This window comes from Scleropages formosus, chromosome 8 (assembly GCF_900964775.1).
Source record: "Scleropages formosus chromosome 8, fSclFor1.1, whole genome shotgun sequence".
NCBI classification, from domain to species: Eukaryota; Metazoa; Chordata; class Actinopteri; order Osteoglossiformes; family Osteoglossidae; genus Scleropages; species Scleropages formosus.
This window is the reverse complement of record NC_041813.1, coordinates 8838124-8860608: the sequence shown is the minus strand read 5'-3', so window position 1 is coordinate 8860608 and position 22485 is coordinate 8838124. Positions and strand designations below refer to the sequence as shown.

Sequence of the window (22485 nt, the reverse complement as noted above, 5' to 3'; positions counted from 1 at the left end):
CAGGAGCAGTCAAAAGCACAGGGAGTTGTCCATCTGGGTTGGTCTTTCAGACACCACTGGAGACACTGTTCTTGCAAAGACCACTGTTTCCATAAATAGGTTACCGTCACAAAGAATGAGGCTCAAATCCCGCCACATGGTACTGGTTTTGCGACCATGTGCCTCACATGTGTCCTGCTGGCAGTGTGACAAAGGAGGGGTGGTCTGTAAACAGGGGCTGACTGGTTTGTGGACTGGAATGTGGTCTTCTCATCCAAAGCAAGCTGTGGATTTACACGTTAAGGGTTGCCCCTCCAACGGTCTTGGATCCTGCAAAATGTCCTGGTTGACAGGTTCTTCTGCTGCGTCTCATCCAGCCTAATGCTCGGTGGTCCTTATATGTCGCTATCAACTTCCTCGTTCAGTCAGGATATTGTCAGTGGTGCATTTCCTCTTCAGGCAGCACAGAGAGAACTTGCTTGGACCAATAAATCCAACAAAGAGAGAGGGCCAAAATACCTGACTATTTGCAGCCAACACAAGGCCTCTTTGAAGAAGAACAGGGAAATCAAACCCTGTGGACATATCTGCTCCATTTAGAAGTCTTTATCCCAGCCTGACAACTCATCCAGGGGCTCCTCCATGTCAGGGGGGAAGATATCAAAGTGGCTGTGGTCCAGAGGCCCACTGAGCTGCAAAGGAAGGAAAGAGAGCAGACATGTGAGCAGCACCAACGTAACTCCCCTGCTTCTTTATTCTGATACTCCACATTGCTATGCAATCGGTCTCTAGTCAATGACGAGGTGTTATCTCATTTATCGGTACAAAAACTGAGAAGGAATTATGATTCCTGCTTTAAATCGTTCTCTTCTAAATCCTTAGTAAGCTCATGCTAACAAATTTAAATAGACCTTCAAGCGAACTTCATAACAAAGAACTGGATAAGGGTTCTTGCTTTTACAGTGTAGTAGTGTTACCCAAAGATGAACAGACAAAATTACACAATTTTACATACAGTATCTTCTGCAGTCTGACTGACAAATCTGGTGTCTAACTCCATTCTTAGTCAAACAACCCTGACCCCCCTACCCCCACTCCACCTCTCTCTTCAGTGGTGAAGACAGTTTACGGGTCCTCAGCCCCTCCCAGTTGAACCCCTGGAACCACCTATGGAAAGACATGCATAGCAACATTAGGCACAGACAACAGTGGTACAAGAAACCATCTAATGCCTGGACAAAAAATGTAGAGGACAGAACCGAAATGGAGACAATAATAAGGGCCATCAGAAATACTGAGACAAGCATGGTTTATAGGTTGAAGATTATTATTAAAGAAGCTGTGGAAACCGTACAGCCGATCAAGGACACTAAGGGAAAGAAAATCCCAACCTTCATGAGACTAAGGTACACATGGCCTGAAGAAAAATTATGCCTGATGAGCAGGAAAACATCACAGTGAGACCAAGGTTGTAAAAGTTCTGTACTGCATAAACCACTTTGTTTAATTAAGTTCTTTATTAAAAAGTAGTTATATATTCATACTAGTTCAATGTGTAGGAAATAGAGACATAAAGACATGAAATCCTGACATATGCTTCATAAATGACCAAAGCATAAACCTTTTTTCTTTCTCTTAAAAAAAAAGAAAAACTGAAATTTATATGCCTGAATAATCTTCAGCCAAATACTGAAAATAACAAATCTTTAAATCTGCATTATTTAATTTGACACTGTAAATCTATCCTGGGGTTTAGACACCAACTTCTGCTTCTTGATGTCCATGATGCCATTTTTCTTGTTGCCAAGTCTCTCCGCAGGGTTCAGCCTGAATAAGGGATAGAAACATGAGGAAAAAATGTGTTGTATTTCTTTTTAAAATAAAGCCCTTGTCTGAGAGCATCACTGTAGGACAGAATTAGACATAAAGACCTGCCCGGTACTTCTCATTTCACTAAGCAATTATGAGTTACTTCACAAACAAACAGTATATCCAGCATTATAAAATATCACCGATAGCCTGTACATGTGGTTAATTTCTGGTTTAAAATAAAGATTAAAAGATATTCATAAAGATATTATCTATAACTACCTGAACTTACCAGTAAAAATGTTTCCATGTAATATTCTGAATTACTAAATAACTATATATGGGTCAACACTACAAATCAAACTTTACACACAAAAAATCCATCTCCATTTTAAATTTGGTAATTTGACTAATGTTTCACAAGAAACTTATTTGGAGAGGAAGTATATGACAATAGCACAAGGACTGACACGACATAAAATGAGTGGCACACCTGCAAAGACTTCGTATGAGGTCATCTGGCCTTTTGCTAATCCGCTTAGGAAAGTCCACTTTCTCAATACCGTGGAGAACCATAGTGTAGATTTTAATGGGGTCTGAGCCGGAAAAGGGCGGGCTGTAGGCAAGTTAGGAAGAGATTGACTTGTGAAGATCTGCAACATGCAAAGTCTCAATACCACTGTACTGGAATATCACTACAGTCCGTCCGAACCACTCGCCCCATACGGGGCACGGGAGCCTAACCCAGCACACAGGGCATAAGGCCGGAGGGGGAGGGGACACACCCAGGACAGGACGCAAGTCTGTTGCAAGGCACCCCAAGCGGGACTCGAACCCCAAACCCACCGAAGAGCAGGACCAGGACCAGGACCAACCCACTGTGCCACCACACCCCCTATCACTACAGTACTTGAACACTATTAAATCGCAATGCTACAATACCACTAAACTATAATATTGGAATAAAACTACATTTCAATACCTGAATACCACTACAATAAAATTTATCCATATGCATATAAGGGTTCCTGCAATAAATCTTTCAAAAGTGGTATTCTTGACATAGGAGTTTCTGCCAGATGCACAATCCTGAAAAATTGGGTTTAGCCCTGATCACAAAACAATATAGTGCAGAGCTGGGTGGTAATGAGTTAAATCTACTCTGTTACATATACTTAAAAAAGCTTCTGGAGAACTTTTAACTTTCAGAGCAGTTTTGGGATTGTTACTTTTATTCACATACATTCATAAGGAAAAAAACGTATCAAGTAACAGAGTTAATTTGTTGTGATATCACCATTATGCAAATTCCTATTGTGTGTGACTGAATTAACATTATTTCTTAAGAAAAAAAATATGTTCCTAGACAAAATGTCACAGAAAAATAATTAAAATATAATTTATTCATAAGAATAACACATCTTATTTTTTAACATTTGTAACAAAATTATTACTAGCTTGTCATCTAATATTATATGAATATTTTCATTCATTCGTTTACTATCAATAACCACTTGTCCAATGCAGAGTCAGGGTGGTCCAGAGCCTATCCAGGAAGACAGGGTGCAAGGCACAGATTTGACCCACAGTTGTTTGTGATATAAAATAAAGTTGATAAAGTCACTGCCTATGTCCTTCATTCTGCAAAGATGCAGATACTAAGCTGTTAGAAGTGTTGCATGCCGTTACAAGCAAAAATTTGATCCATGCTCCTGCTGCAGGGCTCTTGAGCAAGGTACTCATCCTAAATTGCGGAAGGTGAGGTTACTCAGCTTTACAAATGAGTAAACAACTGAAGGTGGATGAACATGAGTTGCTTTAGACAAAAGCACCAGCAAAAATTAATAACACTGTTGAATCTTCTTTTTTAGTTGTGATATTACCAGATTTAAATTAATCAATGGTTGTGATTGTTGAGCTCATTAATTTTATAGTAAATGCAAAGTAGTTTTGCCAAGCCCTCAGGATAATTAAGTTTCTGTACATAGTTAAAATGTATTTATTGGGTTCCAGCCTGAATTTGGAGACCAAGCTGCTCACTACAACTTTTTGTAAAGTGGAGCAATATCACAGCAGCTGGGGTTGAGGCAAAGGCCCTCCTCAAACACATGGCCTTCTTCAAGCCCTGATTGCAAGGAAAGGGCTCCAGAAGGACATATGGAGCCAAAGGGTCTGTAACCACCAGCTGCAGAGGCAGTATAGACAGAAGTTGATCAGCCAGACGCTCTGCCAAAAATCTAGTGCGCCAAGAGTAAAACTCTTGCATATGCCTTTTGTGACAGTGAACAGGCGTGGGAGTTCCGAGGTTTGGTTCACTCTGTGGAGGAAGACAGACCTACAGATATACTTGACATACGATAAAGTCTTGAGAGAATGGAACCCAGGTGCCCAAAAGGCCATATCCATCCGAATGTGTCTGGCAATTAGCAAGACCAAACAAATACTTTGGAACACAAGAACTGAGCTCATCCAGAAAGGGATAGACTTAAATGTCAAGGATATACAGTGGTGCTTGAAAGTTTGGAAAACCTTTAGAATTTTCTCTATTTCTGCAAACATATGACCTGGAACGTGATTAGATTTTCATGCAAGTCCTAAAACTAGATAAAGAGAACTCAATTAAACAAATGAGATAAAAACATTATACTTGTTCACTTATTTATTGAGGAAAATGAGCCAATGTTACGTGTGGAAAAGTATGCAAACCTCTGGGACAATCAGTTCATTTGAAGGGGAAATTAGTCAGGCGTTTCAGTCCATAGCATGACAATCATGTGAGATTGATCTTAAACTGCTGCAGTTTAAACAGTCCCACTTTAAAGAATCCCCAGAGTTGGAATTAAACATTCATTTTAGAACTTAGCTCTAGCTTTCGCTTTAGAACTAGAAAGTTTCCAAGTTATGTTAACATTTTTAATATGTTACATAGAACTATATGTAACATGATAACTGAACATGTCTTGTAAACATGAGAGAAATGGTCAGCATATTTTATTTCATTTTGGTGAATTATGCATTTCATTAGCAGAAAGGGTGCACCTACGGTAATTTCATGACAAATGTTCACACATGATGATGTCAAGGTTACAAATGTCTGACTATTGATTATGTGAAATTATTTGGCATTTATACTAGTTGAATGTAACTTTTCACTATTATGAACACATTTTATAGTAAAGCTAGATAGCCTACACTTTAGAAACCTACAGAGTTTTACCTTTCCATGGATTTGGAGTATCTGAACTGATTGGCCTTTTTCATTTGTTAGCTATTTGGACAGCATTAGTATATGCCTGGGTTTTATTACTATGGAACAGTCACTAGTGCAGCAGGCACTTGAAACCTAGAGGTTGTAACTTTAAGTCCCAATCCTGACACTGCTGTATCAGTGCAGAAAGGAGGAATCCCCAGGGCCCAGGTGCTTAGAACATGGTGGTGTGGTGATATAGCTGATTAGAGAGGCATGTGAGAACAGGGGAGCCTTGGCAGTGGTTAGATGTCCCAAATGCCTATGTATAGATATCACACAAGCTGGAGGAGACGTCAGAGCAGTAGCTCATCCTGAGCAAAATCAAAGCCCTCATTCTGGTTTACTATAGTGATTTCAGGAGGAGGGTCACAACGAGAGGAGTACCATCAGAGTGTCATAGGCTGGAGAAGGAGATAATTACAGGCTGTAGTATCTCCATGATCCAATTTGCTCTGGCCATTAAAATAGCCAGTGGTACAGTGTGGGGGTTCCAGCACCTAACCAGGTGTCAGACAATCACACATCAGAACCTTCGTGGATGACTTGACAGTGGAAACAGCATTGGTTCAACAAAATAGATGGATTTTGCAGGGGACTGAAAGACTAACTGTGTTGTCTAGGGTGAATTTCAAGACACCTATGTTCAGGTCTCTGGTGCTGTGTAAAAGAAAGCCTGCTGACAGGAAGTTCTCTGATTTGAACCATTTTGGAGAAGCCAGTGAGAAGGTTAGGTAAGTTCTTTGACAGCAGCTTGAGGGATACAGTAAATACACAGGCAACTTGCGAGAATTTGGAGGCTGACTAGCGGAAGTAATCAAGTCAGGATTTCCAGGTAAGTTTAAACCATTGTTATATAAGCATGACATCCTGCAGCAAATTTTCTGGCCCCTTCTGGTTCACGAAGCCTATACTGTATAAGAACGGTCAAAACACTTGAGAGAAGAATAAGGTGGATTTTTATACCTCAAAACTCAAGGAGCATTGCCTGTAAAGGCAGAGCAGTAAGTGAAAGGTACACATTTGGGGCCTAGAGGAGGAGTTTAGGGTAAAATGGGCGAGGGAAGTGCTGAAAAACTGGAACTTCAGTGGTCCTAGGCTTGCAAGAACTGGCATCGAAGTAAGGAAAGGTAGGAAGTGCACTGCGCTAACTGCAGTTGGACAGACAGAGCCCCAGTTCCAGTAAAGCATGGTGATGTGCTCAAAGGCATCTGCAAAGGGCTGGTTTGGGCAGTGTTCCATCACAGGGGTATGATAAGGCCCTCCTTTTCTGTGCTGATACAGGAGTAGGTGCGCACAGCAATAGAGGAAGAAGGGATGTCAAGGATGTCAAGGAATGCAGCAGCTGAGAGCATGGATTTTGTGGGAACAAGTGTACAAGAGTGCTAAGAGAAGGCGGCAATAGTTGGCGCCATGACCAAGTACTTAAGGGTGTAGCAGAGTCATCACAGGGACAACACATAATAGGATCTACTTGCCAACAAGGGAAGATGAAAGAGTAGAATCAGCACTGAGTGCCAGTCTGTGGCTCCTGATGAAGGCATGAGACTGACAGTTGGCAGTTGACAGTTGACTTAGGAAGGCAACATACATTTCCATTAGGAAAACAGATGCAGTATGAGGAACTGGTAAAGCGGAGCTGCTTGAAAAGCTGGAGGGCAAGGTTTGTGCCCACTGAGGCAGGCTCCAAAGCTTTGGCAGGAAAGTTGTTGTATAGTCTATAGTGTGTTGGGTATTATAGGCATTCAGAGGAGGAAGGGCATCAAAGATGTCACTGACACTGTGGACGGGACATTTGGATGACTGTGAATCAGGAGGGGTGAGATGTGGATATGACGCAGCACTACCTGAACGCAGGCTGGGGTCTGATCAGCCTTGGTTGGGTCATCTTGGTGAGGGTTTCTAATACTTAAAGACCCAGTGACCCCAGGATACATTACTGGTGATACATTCAGGTGCACAAAAAACAGTAGCTTTATTAGAAAAAATACTTTTTGAGTAATTTGCTGCTTTCTGACTGAGCAGCTACTATAAATGATAATGCTGTCACACACTGCATTCACGGGATTTAATTGTTTCAGTTGAATCAGAACCTTATATGAACCATTCTCTCGGGCTGCATGGAGTTTTTTGAATTAATAAAATCATAAGATCTGCAAACATAATAAAAACTCATACCTGCCAGTGAGCAGCTCAAAGATCAGGATGCCCAGCGACCAGCAGTCAGCTCCAAAGTCATGGCCCTTGTTAAGGATCACCTCAGGGGCCACATACTCTGGCGTGCCACAGAATGTCCATGTCTTCTTACCTGGCCCAATCTTCTTGGCAAAGCCAAAGTCAGTCTGGGACAAACGTGGAGAAAGACAGGGTGAAGCTTTTTCCACCTCTCTGTACACTACTGTCCCCTTCCCTGGCCCCTGTTGTCCCACTTCTGACTCAGCAGGACAATATTTGTGCAAGTCTCTCTGTTCTAATTCTAACCCAACAGCAACATTTTCTTACACCCCCAGCAGTACCATTTTCACATAGCCCATACTGTCCAGCAAGAGGTTCTCTGGCTTCAAGTCCCGATACACGATGCCCCGTCGATGCAGGTAGTCGAAGGCCTCTAGGACACAGCCTATGCAGAACCGAGCCATGGATTCATCAAAAGACCCCCTTAAAAGCACAGACAAACAAGTAACTGTCAATGTGCACTACCATATTGGACACGGTAGGGTAAAATAGGTTGTATTGCCTTGTTTGAACATAATATTGAGCAAGCGTTATTACCCATGTGTCATTACTTTCTGTGTTTCGGACACTCTGTACTGTTTCAGAAGTATGTTCACTGTCACTAGAGAGTAAAGTTAACATGGGTCTTGACAGAGCATGTTGGAATGGATAGGGTTGAGCAGGGGCATTGACTTACATGTCTCTCAGGATGCTCCACAGTTCCCCTCCAAGGCAGACCTCCAGCAGCATATAGACATATTTCTCGTCCTTAAAAGTCCGGAACATCCTACAACACAGTCATTGTGTGAGCTACAAGAACTTACATACCTTACAAGACTCAATGATAACAGTTTTGCTGTAAGGAACTTTTTACTGAGAGTCTACATCAAGTGACCTTGTATAAAGTTTATTTGCTTTGGTTTGTTTGCTCCAGCTGGTGCCACCACCATTTAAGGAGACTGAGAGCCAGGACAGATTTTCTGTAGTGTCCCAACTCTGCTAGAGCTACAGCCATCATATTTGCACATGCCTTTGTTCTTGAATGTTGCAGACCGAATAAATCACCCTTCTGACTCCTCAGCATGACCACCGAGAAGCTTAGATGCGTGGGAAGCTTCTTAGCAACATCCATCTGGATGTCGAACATGTATAAAAGACACTATTTAATAGGGAGCTCAGTCAGAGGACTTTTCTCACAGGAGCTAGAAAGCTGCATAAAATTACAGTACGGTTGGGTCTATCTAGCACAAACATCACCTTAAGTTGAGAAGATGAGATTAGTTGTCTTCTCCATACAATTACACCCTTACAGAGCACACACACTCCCTGAAACCACTTGTTCCAAGTGGGGTTGCGGCGAACTGGAGCCTAACCTGGCAACACAGGGTGCAAGACTAGAGAGGGATGGGACACACCCAGGACGGACCTTACATAGTATCTGAACTTAATTTGTTCCTGAAAATCTGTAAGGTGGAAGTTCTGATACCAAAGAAGGTGTATTCATTACTTTTTATGACTTTTAATGGTTTTCCATCCATTTCTCAACTGAGAAAAGTTTAGTCAAAAATCATCCAAAATGCATAACTTAATATTATCCTAAACTTATGATTATTATTGTTCTTGGTATCATATAGACTGTCCTACTTATCAAACTTGTTGGCCCTGTTATGAATTTTCTAATGGCACTACTATCTGTGTAATTTGTTGTCACAGTTGTACAGAAACAGTAGACCTTGAATAACTACTTAAGGAATGTCTATATCTAACACATATAGTTTAAATATAAAAGTGAAAAGTTCTATTGTAAAATGCACCATTCATGCATTTGAATTGTTTACATATCCTTATGAGGGGGGTGTGGTGGCGCAGCGGGCTTTGCCGGGTCCTGCTCTCTGGGATTCGAGTGCCGCTTGGGGTGCCTTGTGACGGACTGGTGTCCCATCCTGGGTGTGTCCCTTCCCCCCTCCAGCCTTACGCCCTGTGTTGCCGGATTCGGCTCCGACTCGCCGCAACCCCGCTTGGGACAAGCAGCTTGAGCCAATGTGTGCGTGTGTGTGTGTATTCTTATGGTTTCTATAATACAGTATAAGGAGGCCTCTGACAACAAAGTCAACTTACGATGAGGTCATCAGAGTGGAACCCTGTCGTAAGTCAAGAACCACATGTACTTCGGTTGGAGAGGTTTCCTTGCCTATTTGGTGCAGTTACAGACCTCAAAGTCTTGCTAACCATAAAATAAATATTTATACAGTGGTGAGTAGTATAAGTGAATATTGGTATAAGAATGTTCTTCTGATGGGGAATGGGTGTACTACAGATAAGTCTACTGCAAGCAAGTCTTCATGCGTCCAAGCCTCATGTCAGGTCTCCACATGTCATTCTGAATGGCTCTTTGGTGCTCAGTCCTCATTAGGAATATGTTTGCATAGGCTTTGGTATCTAGACTGGGAACATCAGTGCATGAGATCAGTGCAGCAGCTTTGTGATACAGGGTCTATTGGTGAAAAATGCAAAAACCAGTTCCAACCATACTTAAGTATTTTAGTCCCCATACATTTTCAGAGGTATAGAGGAGAAGTCCATGAAGACAGTATTCTTCCTGACTGTGAACTTGGAGCATTTGAGCTTTTACATGTAAACCATAAGGACCTGTGTAATTAGCAGAACACCATCAACATTCAACTGCGCTTTAAAAATATACCTCAATTAATTAGTGCCCAAATTATAACCATGAGAATTGAAAGGTATGCAGTTAGCACCACTAGACATCGCCCACTGTGTGCACCAGTTGAGAATCTCAGATTGGTGCAATGTTTTATTCATATGTTTTGACAACACAGCACGTATCAGCTTTCATTATTACCACAACAATTGCTTTAGACTGTACATCCACACAGCAACTGAACAGTCCTTCATTATAATATCCCTTGATCCATTCTCTTGTTTGAAAGACTGATTAAAACACATGAAAAAAAAACTTGAGCATTGCAAATATGTTTTACTGTTTGGATATAAAGAATTCAGAAAATGATACAAAAATTGACAACTTCCTACAGGTCTACATGTGAAAAATGTGAGTAAAGTAGATGCGCCATTTAAATGCCATTTTGATTAAGAAATTGCTCACAACACCACAGAACTTTACTTGAGTGTCTACTGTGCTCTAACTTGCATGTATATACTTATTCTAGTCTTGATGCCAATGATCTGTAAAATTGTGATGACTTTGATCTCTTGATATAACTTTTAAAGACAATAAGGGTAATTTTTTAACAGTAGCAGCTGTTACAGATTTTGAACTGTGCTAATGTGATCTCTCAGAATGTCGGATTGTAAAATGCAGTTTGCCAAAGCACTGGTTTAAAGGGAGACACCGGGGATGATGCCCCAACTAATGGACAGACCTGACAATAAAAGGAGAGTGAGCTTGCTGAAGGATGTTCTTCTCTGAGTAGACATGCTCCTGCTGCCTCGTGTCCACTACATGCTTCTTTTTGATACACTTCAAGGCAAATACTGTGTCCTCATCCTTGAGTTTCACCTGCGCAGCAAAAGCAAATAAAAAGATTCATACGAGAGAAGCAGTTGGAACTGTAGCATGTCTGTTCATTTGCTTTTGCTCCATACCCTCTAGCTGTGGGAAAGAGTTTCTATTTTAATGGTTCCTACTCTCCCAAATGTTCTCTAAAAGTTGCACGATTTGTAAATACAGCAGTGATCAGATTGAGCCATGGAACCAAGCTCACCAGCTCCACCCTGCCAAAGCCCCCCACGCCCAGGGTGGCCACAACCTGTAGGTGTTGCAATGGACCGGTGTCCGGCAGGTGGGCTGCCTTCTCCTGCAATTTCATTAGCTCCCTCTCCTCTGGGGTATCTGCTGTTGGTGACCTGGGTCTTGCAGGCGGCAATGAGGGAATATGGAAATATTAATGGTCATGTGCTGTACCATGGTGACACTGAACATCTTGTTCATGTACCTGAGCACCTGGATCGGGTCACCATCAGTGCAAGTGACACTTACGCTATGTTCCTTCTCTCATCACTGAGTGAGAGTTGCTCCACATATTCCCTCAGGTAGGCCTGCAGCTCCTCATATGTCCCCACCATCTGGTTGAAGTTACTGTGAGTGCAATGTGGCCAGTGTGAGATCCAGTCACCTGAACTCAATATTATTCACACTCTGATAGTACTCAGGCAGCAACATCCTTTCAACGCAACAGTGACGCAGTGAAACAAGTCATGGATGCGATGAGATATGATGATGTTCCTTACTAGTCTTGACTACCTAAACCCCCTTTCTATGAAAATGGATTTCTGCATCTCCTGGGAGATCACAAGTTTGTCTTAGGGCACAGAAGAGATATAATCCTCAAACCCTCTTGGGTTTGTCTCCAAGCCATCTGGATCTGTGCCAGACGTCTTCCAGTGGGGAACACACGATATGGCTCTAGGTACATCACAACTAATTGCTGAAACCACCTCAAGTGACTTCTGCTGATAAGCACTAGCAGCTCTACCTCAAGAGATCAACTATGGCACTACTGCAAGTATCTACACTTGGTTTTACATGGATTCTAAATATTAATATTCTTAATAAATCAACTAAGCCTTTATTTACTGGTTGCAACAGATACTGTTAGTTTTATTTGTTTCATATCACTAAGATTTTAATAACAACCATGTAATGTTATGAATATAAAGTGCATCTGATACACATGGTGAGAAGCAGGGAGATAAACATTGTTAGGGAACTCTAAACTGTTATCTTTCAATGTGGTATATGGACAAGTTGGGCCAACAGGTGGGACAGGAAATGGGACTCACTCTCTGTCCAGCACCAGGCACTCCGTGTCGTTCTCCTTGCAGATGATGTTGGCAGAGCGCACATCTTCACTGCAGCAACACAGCAACAAGGGCGGGGTGACATCAGACAAGCTGAACGTACGATGAGTACGATGTTGATGGAGTCACCTCACCTCACAAGCGCCTTCTCTCCGAAGTAATCACCCACACCCAATGTCTTTATCTCCTGTGGCTCAGGGAATCCCTCCACGGTTTGCGTGACAGAAACCTGTCATAACACCACTTAACATGAATACAATATTGCGCATGTAAGTGAGCATCTCTGTCTTTGTCACATACTCTGAGCCTTCCTTATTAATCAATGAATACTCTCATTAGTGTCACTTCTCTTACCTCTCCTTTTGCTATAATAAAAAAAGTATTTCCCTCCTCTCCTTCGCGGATAATGTAGTCTCCTTTGTCAAAGTAGTCCTGCCAATGAGACAAGGCTGCAATTGTGGTCTGTGGTGCAGGAGAATACAACACACCTACATTCATAAACACTATCAGAAGGTCCCAAAAGACACAAAGATATACTGTTAGACTCATACATACACAGACAGTTTCGCACAAGTATACACACATACACATTAAAAGGAGGGATTGTCATGATTTACGTATACTTAGATAAAGTAAAACAAGAGACAAAAACCATGGATGGAAAGTCTCTGTTGGGAACTTAATTCATTATTTAAAGGCATGAAATGTATATGTAAGTTAGGGACTACACTGAGAGACTTACCACTTCTAGACAGTCAACAATCTTGGCTAGTTTCTCCTCTGGTAGTCCTTTCAGCAAGGACACACTGCGAGGCAGGAAAGGGACAAGCTCTCTTAGACACAGGAAAGGTCAAACACCCCAGACACTGCTCTGCTATCACTTGTTTCCATCACGTAAAAGGGCCTACAGGGGAACTGGAATAAGCATGATTGAAATAACTGAACGTGCAGAGGAGATTCAAGAAAGGGCTATTATAGGCACACTGCATTGTAATCTGATGTAAATTAAAGTTTATTTCCAGTAACTCGATATAAAAGTATCTCTCTTCCACAGCACAGGGGCATTTTAAACGTGCTACCTGCGTAAGAAGCTGAAGTACTTCTCATTCCTGGCCTGTGCTGTAGACATCATGATGCCCTGGAACATCTGTCGTTCCAAGACCCAGATCCGGGATTGGGAAACAGCTGGTCAAACAGCACTTCTTATCAGAGCTCGGCATTTTCAGACCACAAACTGCACTCTCAAAGGCACAGCATAGTAGCATGCATGTGTATGTTCCTATAACTGAAATAACATGATTTGTAGTTTGTAAAAAGAAAAAAAAAAAATATTTCTGCTGCATTTGAGGCTTTCGTAGTGTAAATGTATGTGTATGAAAGCTCTGAAAAAAATCATGTAGGTCCACACACAGCTCTAGTGCCATCTTTGCTACCATGAACCATATGCAATACTGGGAAGCAACAGAACTGAGTTCAATATCCTACAATAGAGAGATTGAATATTCCCTCTATTGCTTTCGGGCCAAAAAATGTGCCAAGGAAATATAGGAGCGTATTAATATTAATTGTTAATATAGGCGCTTGTTCCAGGTTGAACAATTACAGGAAGCCTAAACAGTGTCGTTAATGTGGTGTAAGGGAATTTCAAACATATGGGTTATGGACCTCTAAGTCCTTTTAACCCTTTAATGGGGGTTGTATGAGATTAGACACTGGAAGGCTGCAGGACTGCCTTACCTTTAACTGTTGCAGTCCGCTTGCAGTTGTAGAGTATGGCCAATTCCCCAAATGCTGTCCCAGGACGCATCTGTCCCAGCAGCTTACCGTTCTGTAGGACTTCCAGCAGGCCATCTGAAGAAGTACAAGTCCACAGGAAATTATTGGACCTACTGAAATGCTGCTTTAGTGATTTACTATGTTTTTACTTTTACTTGCAAACTTGATCCAAATCTAAGATTATCTGTAAATGTTCAAATGCACATCTCTGAAAATGGTCAAAATGTAGTTCTAATATGTATAAATTAGAATATTGTCAACCTGTTATATGTCATATTTCTGCTTCCTTGATACAGTTAAAGTTGTAACAAACTCTGCCTAAACTGCAATGGAAGTAACTCTTCATAATAGCATTAAACAGGAAGAAAAACAGACTAATAGTAATGCAGAAAATGGAATGATGCAATGATGCTGTGACCTGCCATCACAGGAACTCTGCGCTACCTGCCAGCACATACAGGTAGTTGCCTGGCTCGCCCTCAGTGATGACCAGGTGACCCTGAGCGTAGCTCCTCTCATACATGCACTCCACCATGTCACGTATGTGCTGCGGATCCAGCTTCTTCAGGAAGTCATTGTTCATGATGGCATTGTTGATCAACCGCTTGGTGCTAGGAGACATCAGATGGATCAGACGCTAGAGAGCCAGAGAGCCATAGCCCATAGGCTTCAAAAAGACATCTTCAGACCTTGCTCCTGTAAGAGATAGCTATACATCTTCTACAAGGGCAACTAGCTCTGGGAAAACCTCAGCAATGTGCAGCTATACAATTGGGTCCAGCTGCTTTGACATGAGCGTCTGCAATACGAAAAAGCACAATTTATACATGCGTTTTTGGCAGTGCATGGAGCAGTATATACAAATCAAACTTCTGTATATACATGGCTGAACATCTTAAAATATATTGAAAATATGATTTAATGGACAAGTATATTGGATTTTTAAACATTTTTACTTTCTGGAATTCTTCTTCTTCAGAAATTTAAAAAATGTTTTTCTTAACTATAAGTTCTGTATTGTAATGGAAAACAGTTGTATTGTAATAGGATGTTTGTTTTAGAAACTGGCATAAAAAAGAGGCTCAGACAAAGCTGCTGGCTGTGCTTAACTTTCCCACCAAGGAGAACAGGGCAGACCTTTGGTGCATTTAAGCCAGGCTGTCTGGCATACATTTCTAGAGAGGTGCTGTGCTTCCCATTTGCACATCTAAGTGAAGGAGGAGCTATCTGTTGTCCTACAATAGACCTTGTGAATGAATTAGTCTACAAGAGCCACATACACACATAGAATGCCTTGTTAATTAAAGCTGCAATTATGTTCCCCATCCATACAGACAGTGTCCTTTGTCTTGGCCTCCATCTTTCCTCTTGCTGTATTATGGTAATGCAGGCTTTCAAGGCACCTTCCTGTTACTAACACCAGCTTCCATTGTATTTTTTTTCCCCAGGGTCTGAAGTTGACCCAGTGTCTACTAGAAATGTACCTCTACTTATTTAGCTGATGCTTTTTCCCCAAAGCAACTTACCCATTTATACTGCTGAGACAATTCTACTAGTTCAGTTCAGGGTAAACACATTGTGCCAGCAATGGGGGATTTGAACCTTCCATCTACAACTGCAGAGGCTGTAGCACTAACCATTACACCAATTCCTGCCCCTTTGAAGGAATGAAGTCTCGGAGGACAAGTGATCAGCTCCTTTTTTGTCATACACATTTACATTTATTCATTCAACTAATATTTTTCGTCAAAGCCATTTACAATGTTTAGCTACTTACGCAGGTCAACGATTGATGTTCACTGAGTCTACTAGACACAGGGGGGCAACGAACGAAGGGGTAGATACTCAAGTGTGAAGTGAGGACAAAGAACAGGAAGAATGTGGATGTAATACAGTATGGTGTGAGAACCCCTGCATTTGGACCCAGCACCCACCTGGAGTCCTTGCGAATATGGGCCCTCTCCAGGCAGGTGGACTGGTTTTGGGGGATGTCCCAATACTCGCCGGATGTGGGCTCTGCTGACACGCCTTCCTTGGCCCGCAGCCGACGATGCACTTCCACGGCCACCCGATGGAAACGTGCAGGACCCTGGTCGATAACACTCAGCAAGCGCCGGGTGGAACCAGGCTTAAGAGATGGTGAGCAGGCAAGGTTGTTGTAGCCAATGGCATCCTGGAGTTTGTGGATCTGGGACAGCTGAGCTTCCAGCTCCTTCTGTAGGGCCTGCAGCTGCTCATCCCGTGCCTGCAACTCTTGCTCCCTGCAACTCAACTCCTCTTCCAGAAAGGCTACACGGGCCCTCAGGGCCTCTGCCGCCTCCCATACAGGGGGCTCCTTGAGACCATGGGCCAGACAGCTCTCCTCCTGTCGGGTGACTTTCATTGAACCATTGCCCATGGCCCACCGCTGGGTTGCCACCATAGGAAATCCCTTCCTCGTACTGGCCCAGTAGAAAACACAACACACACAACGCTACTGAAATGTGTAATGACATTTCAAGTGTAACACAGATGTAGCTGAAGGGCCTTTCCCCAAAAAGTAATAACCAAAGCTCATTAATGAAAGGAAGGTGAAATACAGCACTGGTAAACTCTTGCCACAGCCCTGTTTGTAGGATGTGTCACTTGTGTGTGAGAGTGTGTGAGTGTTTGTTATCCTATCAATACAGGGTTGGCATTCTGGACTGACCCCCCATCCACCATCTGCTGTACTTCATCTCAACACTGTCCACAGTGTGACTAGAACGGTATCATTAACCACACTACTGCACAAAAACTAGCCTGCAGTGCAGAAGAAGTAGAAATAAGAAATAAAGATTGTGCAATTACAGGAATATATTCAGTATATTTTATGCACCTAAGTAGTATGCACCCAACTATTAAAGAATATTTAAACAAATACCCAGAGGTGGGTAGAGTAGCCAAACACAGCCTTGAATAAAAATTACTCAAGTGAAAATATTTACTCTAATGCTATGAACCACATCAACAGTTAGAAAAAAATGGTTTTAACTCAACTTTTCAATACATTAAATCTTTTCTAATAAACGTAAGTACTGTCAATTAGAATAATCAAAAAAATGCAAAAGCAATAAAAGACCACAGTCTGTTAGGAATCAATATAAACCATGATTTAGTCGACTGCCTGATTACATTGTGATTCATGAGTTTTAGGTTTGTATACTAAGTTATTTTCAAAGAATGAAATTTACATAGCATGGTAACTTTCATGGAGCAATTGAGAGTAAATACCTTCATCTAGTGTATAACAGCAGGAGCAGGGATTCAAACTTCTGTCCTTTGACTGGAAGTGACAGCTATATTACTTCACTTACTGCACTAAATGGGATGATATCATTAATTTTCTATCGAGCTGGTACCTTCATCCAAAGTGATTTACAACTGTTTTCCAATTTCAGCTGCAAGATCTGAAGCTAGAAAAGTTCAGAATAAATGCTTCTTTGAAATGCAATGCAGGAATGAGAGCATTGGGATTCAAACAGACAACTTCTAGGCTACAAGGCATTATATCTAACTGCTGCACTACTGACTGAACCATCATTAGAAAACCCAGAAACAAAGCAACACTGTCCAAATACCTAACAAATGAAAAAGGTCAATAGATACAACAGACATATCTACTTGACAATAGCTGGCTAAATGATGTCTACTGGAACTAAGCGATAACACTACCCTACAAATGCAGCCTTTTTAGTAAATGTAAACAGATAATTCACCAAAATGAAACAGTTAACCTGCAAAAAATCTCTGTGTACTGCAATTGTTGACCTTTGAGTTTCTAGTGTAGGAGGGATATTCAATTAGCATATGAATCAACATAGCAACTAACATTCGTTAAACATTTGCCATCTCTGTAGAACGTGGTTCTACCTAGGGGGATCTCATTGACCAAGCGTTCATGACCAAGGCACGATGCCAGTTAACTGCGGCCTACCAGTTATGGTTGGAATAGCGGGGGAAGCAAACCTCTTCAGCTTTTATCAGCAGTGTGCCTAGGAGAGGGAAACTAAGGGGCATGAGGACCTTGTCGTCACCGTCCCAGTTTGCTAGGCCATGGCAATGAACCTCAAGCTTAAAGTGTGGGATCAGTTCCGCACACACTGCATTACATCAAAAACTCCTTTGCGCAAGCTTTAGGATACATCCACGACTCCTTTAAGTCAGGTCCTGTAGCAGTGGGGAAGAGGCGAAAACGGCAGGTGGAAGATGTCACTAGAAGCCGCAGTCTCAATACTGCATACAGGCAGCTCAGGTGTATGGGCCATTTGATGCTGATCCGGGGACGGCATCATCACCCGGCAGCATCCTGAGTGACCAAGCAGCGCTCTCCAGGGACGGCATTGCTTGCTCCACATGGAAACGGACCTAGGAAAGGTGGTCCAAACGAAGTGCAACCAGTGAAGAATGAGCTGGACAAACCACCAACAATGGAAGAGACTGTGAAGGCCATAAAGCAGCTGAAATGTGGTGTGGCCGCAGGAATCGACAGCATTCCACCTGAGGTTTGGAAGGATGGTGGCTCAGTGCTGCGCAATAAACTTCACAAACTTTTCATCCATTGCTGGGAACAGGGAAAACTCCCCCAAGATCTATGAGGCGCAGTCATAATCACCCTGTACAAGAACAAATGGGGGGAAATCAGACTGTTCAAACCATTGTGGAATAACCCTTCTCTCCATTGATGGCAAAATCCTTGCAAGAATACTGCTGAACACGTTGGTACCAACTGTCGCAGAGGAACACCTCCCAGAGAGCCAATGTGGATTTAGATCCAATCGTAGCACAACTGACATAGTGTTTGTTCTGAGACGGATCCAAAAGAAGTGCCAGGAACAAAACAAAGGACTGCACATCACCTTTGTCGACATGACTGAAGCGTTTGACATCGTGAGCAGGAGCGGGCTCTGATCAATCCTGGAAAAGCTGGGCTGATCGTACAACTCCACGAGGGCCAGCTCGGCCAGGTCAGACACGGAAACAACATCTCACAGTCTTTCCAAATCGCAAATGGCATTAAACAAAGTTGCATCCTTGCCCCCATTTTGTTCATCCTGTTCTTCAGTATGATGCTCCAGCAGGCTTTCCAAGACATCAATGACGACGATGGTGTTTACATTCACTTCTGCACTGATGGCAGTCTATTCAACCTGAGGTGACTGCAGGCTCACACCAAAACCAGGAAACATCTAATCTAGGAGTTTTTGTTTGCTGATATTACTGCCCTGGGGGGTGTGGTAGTGCAGTGGGTTGGACTGGGTCCTGCTCTCCAGTGGGTCTGTGGTTCGAGTCCTGCTTGGGGTGCCTTGCGACGGACTGGCGTCCTGTCCCGGGTGTGTCCCCTCCCCCTCTGGCCTTATGCCCTGTGTTACCGGGTAGGCTCTGGTTCTGTGCAACCCTGTATGGGACAAGCAGTTCAGAAAGTGTGTGTGTGTTGCTGCCCTTGTTCCTTGCAGTGAATATCATCCTGCTTTGCAGAGGCTGCCCAGCTCTTTGGACTGGAGGTCAGCCTCAAAAAGACAAAAGTCCTTGATCAACCCAAAGAAGAATATAAACCCCTGAGCATACAAAGCTAAAATCAGCCCAACAGTTCTGCTATCTGGGGTGTCTGATACCCTCTGATGCAAAAATTGACAAAGAGGTAGACAACAGACTGACCAAAGCCAACAGTGCTTTTGGCAGACTTTCCAGGTGTGTCTGGAACAACAAAAACCTGAAACCCAACACAAAAGTCAGGGTGTACAAAGCCATCGTTCTGACCACCCTGTTGTACAGCGCTGAGTCTTAGGTCACCTGCCGTCGCTACTTGCGACTTTTTGAGCACTTTCATCAGCGCTGTCTCCATGCCATTCTCAACATCCATTAGAAGGATCACGTCATTAACACCGAAGTCCTTTAAAGGGCAGAGTGCACCAGCATAGAGGCCATGCTCCTCAGGATACAACTGCGCTGGGCAGGGCATGTTTCTCAGATGGATGACCATCCCCTGCCTAAGATCTTACTCTATGGCAAACTGTCCACAGGCTATCGTGACCATGGGGCACCAAGGAAGCGATTCAACGGCACTCTGAAAAAGTCCCTCCTGTACCGCAGTATAGATCACCGTCAGTGGGCATCCCAGGCCGCCTACAGAGATTTGTAGCGGCAAACTGCAGGGCCAGAATGGAGGAGAAGAGAAGAAAGAGAAAGAACCCTATTCCCTCAGCACCAACCATAAACCAGTTCCTCCCATGCAGCCGCTGTGGCAGACTCTGCCTGTCTCGCACTGGCCTCATCAGTCACCAGTGTGCCTGAAACAGACGTGGATCCTATCCTTCCTAATCTTCATTCACGAAGTCAAGCCAAAAAGAAGAGAACGTGGTTCTGCCGTTAGAAGTTCACTTGCAACTCATTTCAAACAAAGCAAAACACTTCAGACCAGTAATATTAATTCAATTCTCACTATATAAAAAAAATTTAAACTAATTTCTTCCTTAGTTCAAAGCTTTGGAAACAAATCTTTAGTTGTCAATTAAGGCAGTATGAAACAACTTTAGCTCTGATTGGTTAAAACTAACCCCTCAGCAAGGGGACAGTTGGTAGCACAGTGGTTAGACCTGCTTCCTTTGGATCTGAAGGTTGCAAGTTTGATCCCCCCTCTGGCTGTAGTACCCTTAAGCAAGGTACTTACCCTAAATTACTCCAGTAAAAAAAAAAAAAAAACTACCCAGCTGCATAAATGGGTGAACAACTGTAATGTTATAAGTTGCTTTAGAGAAAAGTGTCAGCTAAAGGAACAAAAGCAAAACTAAATTCACTGATAATGAACCTTCCCAATTAAATTAACACATGAAAATTTTCATTTAATGGTTCATCAGCAAAGTGAGCGTGACTGACATTAGACAATATCTAACGAAGTCCCCTCCGAAATATCACTTGATTAGTTTTTAAGCAGAGAAAGTTAAAGTGTTGAAAAATTAAAAAGTAACTAAATGGGGTGACAGAAGTGCAATCAATGTAGAAAAAAAAAATTACAAATCGATATCAAATATGACTATTTTCTTTTCAAAAATTATTCTTTAACTACAATTTCTTAAAAAATCTACTTGAGTAGTCACTCGTTGCTATTCACTTTTGCAAATAAACCTGTTTTGCTTACATTCATTGATTTAGCAAACCGAAGAACAACAAGTGCATCTGTACAGTGCATTGAATTTTCAAATATATTTCAAACATTTTTTCATATTAAAAATTCCACACTATTTTTGTCTGCTTTGTGTGTGTATTTCACATTAGTCTTAACTTAAATCAAATTATGATTAATCAGCCATTTCAACTGAGGAAAAGTAGTTCTGGATTTTAAAATCCATACAAAAATTCTCTTACAAACAGAGAACAACATGGGATATATAGTAATATAACTGTATAATCTGAGCTACTTTTTTCAGTAACGTTGCCTCTGTCTTTGCAAAGTACTGTTTTAGGAGCAAAGTGAACCCAGATAGATATATATACAGTTATAGTAATATAACTGTATAATCTGAGCTACTTTTTTCAGTAACGTTGCCTCTGTCTTTGCAAAGTACTGTTTTAGAAGCAAAGTGAACCCAGATAGAGCCGCGATCGATTACTCATGTCTTTCCACTTCCTCTCTGCTCATGCTGTCAATGCCCGTTACTTACAGGTGTCCGCTGCGCGTCTCCGACTCCCGTCAGTGAGCCCAGCAGTCGGACCCGCCACTCTACGTCAGGAAGCGCGCAGTGACGTAGCCTGAAGAAGCGACTGCTCACGAGCTGTGTGTTGCCATAGAGAACCCCCGACTCCCAGTACCACATCAATCATCCAGTTGGGCCGAACGACCAGTTTCGCCGAAATGGAAACACTGCCACCTAGAGGCGACTCTAGGCGCGGTATTTCACGCACGGTACAATCGCGCACCGCGAACACAGGACTTTACGCGTTAGTTTCAAAAACCGTCCCTCGCAGCCGACGGTATCTAAACACAAGTTCAGCTTTTAAAATGTATTTTCATCTTTTTTATTTTTAAAATTAACAATACAATCTCACTTCTGATTGATTCATTGTTTGAAAATTATTATTACACGGCTGGGTTCAGCTGCCGCGTGCAGTTTAAAAAAAACGAGAAAGAAAATACATTATTATGGAAAAAAAAATCTATACATATATTTACATGCGATTCGTCAAACTAAATTCGGTATGACAGGAACTTTAACGTAATGTGTAGACAATATGACAATCGGTTACGTGCACCATTTTGAAGGATGATACAAAAGTTTTTTGTACATATTCCAATTTTGACGCAATATACAATAAATTGATTTAGTATAGCCTATAGGCAGACAGGGCAAAAAGAAAGAACATAAATGTAATACATTTTAATTTAATTAAAAAATGAACTTGGCAGTGTGTTTTGTACTTGAAATAAATATTGCATATTATTATTCAGTAACATTATTAACATGCAAATAGTTATGAGACTGAGCATTGCATTGCTGTAGGCGAATGCACTGAAATGAATGCCCTCTTATCACTTGCCAGGTAGTTCCTAATACAAAATACCACACATAAATGTAGAATATGGTACATCTCTCGCTACACAA

General features: G+C 42.1%; 1 protein-coding gene across 1 annotated transcript; it reads right to left on the bottom strand.

The window, feature by feature from the left end:
- Nucleotides 1–575: 575 nt before the first annotated feature.
- prkg2l (protein kinase cGMP-dependent 2, like) lies at nucleotides 576–21611 on the bottom strand. Its single transcript, XM_018766182.2, has 19 exons — nucleotides 21547–21611; nucleotides 15802–16308; nucleotides 14312–14478; nucleotides 13829–13942; nucleotides 13171–13276; nucleotides 12834–12897; nucleotides 12446–12523; nucleotides 12226–12320; nucleotides 12074–12142; nucleotides 11271–11369; nucleotides 10996–11143; nucleotides 10654–10790; nucleotides 7947–8036; nucleotides 7552–7693; nucleotides 7214–7377; nucleotides 2282–2404; nucleotides 1744–1806; nucleotides 1080–1146; nucleotides 576–671 (listed from the first exon to the last, which is right to left on the bottom strand). The coding sequence occupies exons 2-19, from the start codon at nucleotides 16287–16289 to the stop codon at nucleotides 576–578; spliced, it is 2310 nt and encodes a 769-aa protein (XP_018621698.2). The 5' UTR covers nucleotides 16290–16308; nucleotides 21547–21611.
- Between the last annotated feature and the right edge of the window lie 874 nt (nucleotides 21612–22485).